At 37.8% G+C, this 4,395-nt stretch overlaps 1 protein-coding gene across 1 annotated transcript; it reads right to left on the bottom strand.

Annotated features, from left to right (window-relative positions):
• Window positions 1-834: 834 nt before the first annotated feature.
• Window positions 835-2,100, bottom strand: LOC134825809 (leucine-rich repeat-containing protein 40-like). The gene has a single exon (XM_063838009.1). It carries the CDS (start codon window positions 1,651-1,653, stop codon window positions 835-837), a length of 819 nt encoding a protein of 272 aa, XP_063694079.1. The 5' UTR covers window positions 1,654-2,100.
• Window positions 2,101-4,395: the final 2,295 nt, after the last annotated feature.

Raw genomic sequence — 4,395 nt, 5'->3', positions numbered from 1 at the left:
ATCACTGTTGAGGCTTGTTGGGCGGCGTTGCAGCCATTTGATCGCTATTTTAATTTCTTTGAAGTTCTATATCACGCCTAAATACCATTCGTCCGTGTTTGAAAGTTGTCAGAATGTCTGCTTCATGCCATACAAAGCCGGGTTAAATCCTTCCGTCATTTTCTCTTCTTCAGGTTGGGTTTTGTTGGTACGAATTTCCGAGTAGGCAAAGTATATAACTTCAATCCACTCCTTCATGAATGTTTGCTTTCTGTAAATATTTGTCTCTGACATATAATGATTAAGTTTAACCACATAATGGCCCAGCCAATTTTAAATTCGTCTGTAAATTTAATCGTATAACGAAAAATTATGCAGTTTCATCGCCACATCCTAACCATACAGACACAAGTCCAACAATTATATTTTATTTATAAGTTTATAGCAACAACTATCAACAGTCATTCGTCTTAATAAATGGACACTTAACATAACCATTAAACAGGATATTTAAGAGCTGAAACCTCCCGGTAGTGGTCAAAAGCCCCCATTGCTTTGAGGATGTGTGATTCGAATAAAGTATAAGTAGTCATTAGTCAATTATATAAGTAATAATTTTATAAGTAGTTGGTCTGCAACTTTCTTTGATCAAATGGTCGTTGTTTTATCATTTGGCCGTGACCCAATAAATTGTTTACTGTTACAATATTTATTTAGCTTTAACTGTTTAAAGTAATTGCGTTCAATGTCGAGTTCTATTTGTTTCTATTTTGAGTCCGTTTCATCCGGTTTTTAGTTACGCGTAAGCTGTTATAAAAAATTCAGTTCGACACCTGATACTGATCAGGATTCTGATCACGCAGAGCGAGCCAATGCCATCTTCAATAAAGACGGTTCCTTCAATAAATTCCTCCCCTTTCTTCTGAGAGTAGCCCTGCTACTGATTACCCCAAAATTGTCCAACCCAGTCTTCGCTCTAGTCCCATTTCCAGAGAAGTCGATGAGATTGAGGTGAAAACATTCCCGAACATAATCCTCGTCCCAGGAGAGGTGATTACTGGAAAAGGTCAGACTTCTCAAAGACGGCAGCTGTTGGGTCACAAAATCTGGCATCTCAGAAAGATAATTGTTATCCAGATGAAGATTCTCCAGACTTCTCATCTTGAGGACCTGTTCCGGGATGCTACTGATAAGATTGTACACCAAGGAGAGGTCTCTGAGTGTGATCATATCCGTCAGGACCAGGGGGAACTTGTCCAGATTGTTGTTCCCAAGTCTGAGTTCCTCTAACGAGCTCAGTTTCATCATCACGTCCTCGTCTAGAGAACACAGTCTGTTGTGAGTTAAATTGAGCCGCTTCAGTTTAGTGAACTGCTCCAACCCCATGATACCATTGATGGTATCCAGCTCGCTCTTAGTAACCGCTAGTTCTTGTAAAACTCCTTTACACGTTATCCCTCTCAGATCCACGACCCCGTTCTTCATTTTAGTCTCACAAATGTGGAGTGACACCAAGTTATTAAGTGCCCAGATATTAATGATATCACCGGGTGACAGGTCCAGAAAGAGGAGGTATTTAGTCTGCTGGTGTTGGTAGGTGATAAGGGTGAGAGTCAGGGTGTTTTGGGCGTGGTAGAGTTCCTCCAGCATCTCTTCGTGGGTCCACCTGGCCATGTCTTCTCCGTTTATCTTTATTATCACGTCACCACACTGCAAATATTTATGATAACAATAAATCTTCCTTGCCCTGCGAGCCCTTGATAATAATGTTCCTTTTCAAGGTTTGAGACCTGGGTACTCGAAACCTCTAATTTAAGATTTCTTATAATAAGATAATGTTTAATTAACCAAGTTTTATTAATTTAAGTGTTCTCAGAGCCACGTACAGTGAATTCACGTACCATATCGTAACTACAGAGATGCAATATCGATTAATGTCTTTTGAAATGAATGATTAGAAGACAATCACAGGTTGGGTATATGTACGATTTTCTTTAAGCCTCTGATAAAAGACATAAACATGATAAATTATACTGCCAGTATATTCGTCCATAATTATGTCTTTTGTTAGAGCGTTGATTAGAAAGACATTTGGCGTGTATTTGAATATCTCACCTATGTTGTAATACTTAAATAATACGAAATTACCGGTCATTAACCTTGGTTCCGTGGACATTTTATGTAAATATTTTATAATATAATGATAAGATTGGTATAGGATCGATAGTGGTTACAATTTTCTGGAATGCTGGAGTATGAATATAGTATTTTCTATCGATTTTGTTGTGTAACGAGACAGCCGGTTATTTCGTATTATTTAAGACGCTAGATAAAGTAAAAGACGCTAGATAATCACGGCAAATGTCTTTAATCGACGCTCTGTTGAGAGGTTTAGGCGTATATTAGTAATTAAAATACAAATTACAATAGTCAGAAAAGTAAAACAGTATTCCTCGTTACTTCAGCACATTGAAAGAACGCCGCATGATAATCCGATCAAAAGACGCAATAAGTATTGATCTTTTGTTTAACTCTACCCGGAAAAGGTTTATTTAGTTTTAATTGTCATCCAATAAGTTAGGCACCTGCCTAAAAGATGATTTTGAGGCATTTTATTTTATGCGGATCATCTGCTGGGATGTACATGCGATTTAAGTTCGCATATTATCTTTGTTGCATATTATCCGGCAAATGACTCCGATCTTCCCTAACTCATCAGATGATAACGTTTCATTTTGTAAATAAAAACTATCACAGTGCTGGCAAGCACGACCGGTGCATTTATTGTGGGTATACTATGTACCCCCTTTACTATTATACCCCCTTTACTATTATACCCCCTTTGGTACACGTTACAAGCCTCTTTCGTGCACGCGAAGCGTGCACTCCGGCCGGAGGAGGCGGCCGAAGGCCGCCGCCTCCGGCAGGAGTTTTTCAGGCATTAAGACTCATCGGAAGTCGTTCAGCAGATTTAATTTTAGTTCAAAACATTCTAATTTGATGTCAAAGATGACAGGAATAAAAAATAGTTATGTTGAGATTTTTAAGAAATTTGCATAAAATACTCTCCAGCACTGTTATACGAAATTCGGTAAAAAACCCAAAATCGCCATATTCAGGAGCCTTAATAACCATGTTAAAATCGAGTTAGAGATCTGAAATTTTTCAGAGCGTCTAGACGTTGACCAAATCGACTGCAAAAAAAGTTTCAGGTCTCAGGATCATCGGGAAATGGGTTTTCTAGAACCCCTGTTTTACGATAGATTGTCGTGGAGCTCAGTTCTGCTTCCTATATGTATAAATTGTGCATTAGGCTAGTTTTAAAGTTGAAAATCGAAAAGTTGCACACGTGGGGACACGCCCAAATTGATAGAAAATTGCTAAAATCACTGAAAATTGCTGTTTTCGTCATTTTCTGTCAACTTTAGAGTGCCGTTGTGATTACAGTTCTTCTTGAAATACTTTGAAACTTTGCATGCTTATCAAGCTATATATAAAACAATTACACGCAAAAATTTACGGCGATTCAATATTGGATGCGCACGCAACGTCCGCTCAAAGTTTGCACGTGCGAAAAGTGAGAATTTTGCTCATTCGTGATTTCCAACAAATTCTGCTTTTTAATGTCATTTTATATGAATTTAATGCCAACTTGAATGAGTATAAAGTGGCATATTCAGTCAGTGATCGACCGATATGCTTACCTAAACACAAGGAAATGTTTTTAAAGGAAAAATTTCTAAATCGTGGAAACTTCCTCCTTATTAATATTAATGAAGATATCAGTTTATATTTCGACGTTATAAAGTACCCTGACATTATAATCAAAAAGAGATGATATTTTACCAAAACCCATAATCATGGGTAGAGTGGACCGCTGCCAGTGTCTCTCTTTCCCAAACAAAAGGAAATGATATTAATTTGATTGACCGTTCTCAAATGCAAAATGATACCGAGAATGAAATCGGTCCCTCGCTTTTCCCATTCATTTACAATTGTAATAGATTAAGAAGAACTACCCAAAGGCATCTGTGGGGGAAAAGCGAGCGACCGATTTCATTCTCGGTATCATTTTGCATTTGAGAACGGTCAATCAAATTAATATCATTTCCTTTTGTTTGGGAAAGAGAGACACTGGCAGCGGTCCACTCTACCCATGATTATGGGTTTTGGTAAAATTTACAATGCAACATTGGCCATCCTGAAAGTTACAAGTCCGATCTCAAGTTTGAGTGACTTGTTTTTTGTTACAATACGATCAGTGCGAACTGAAAGAGTTGAGGTATTTTTGTTCTAATGCGATTGTGTTCCATCTCCCACTCTCCTCTTTGGTTATGTGACGTCATTATTATGACGATATTATATTATCGTCTAGAATTGTACCGGTAAAACGCACATCATTTGAAGCTCATTTAC

The sequence above is a fragment of the Bolinopsis microptera genome, unplaced genomic scaffold (assembly GCF_026151205.1).
Source record: "Bolinopsis microptera isolate Bmic1 unplaced genomic scaffold, MBARI_Bmic_1.0 sca110, whole genome shotgun sequence".
Lineage (NCBI taxonomy): Eukaryota > Metazoa > Ctenophora > Tentaculata > Lobata > Bolinopsidae > Bolinopsis > Bolinopsis microptera.
The sequence above is the reverse complement of the archived record's forward strand: the minus strand, read 5'-3'. Positions and strand labels throughout refer to the sequence as shown.

What these genes read in the sequence shown, in the direction of transcription:
- LOC134825809 (XM_063838009.1), bottom strand. Translation starts at nt 1,653, where the DNA reads ATGGCCAGGTGGACCCACGAAGAGATGCTGGAGGAACTCTACCACGCC.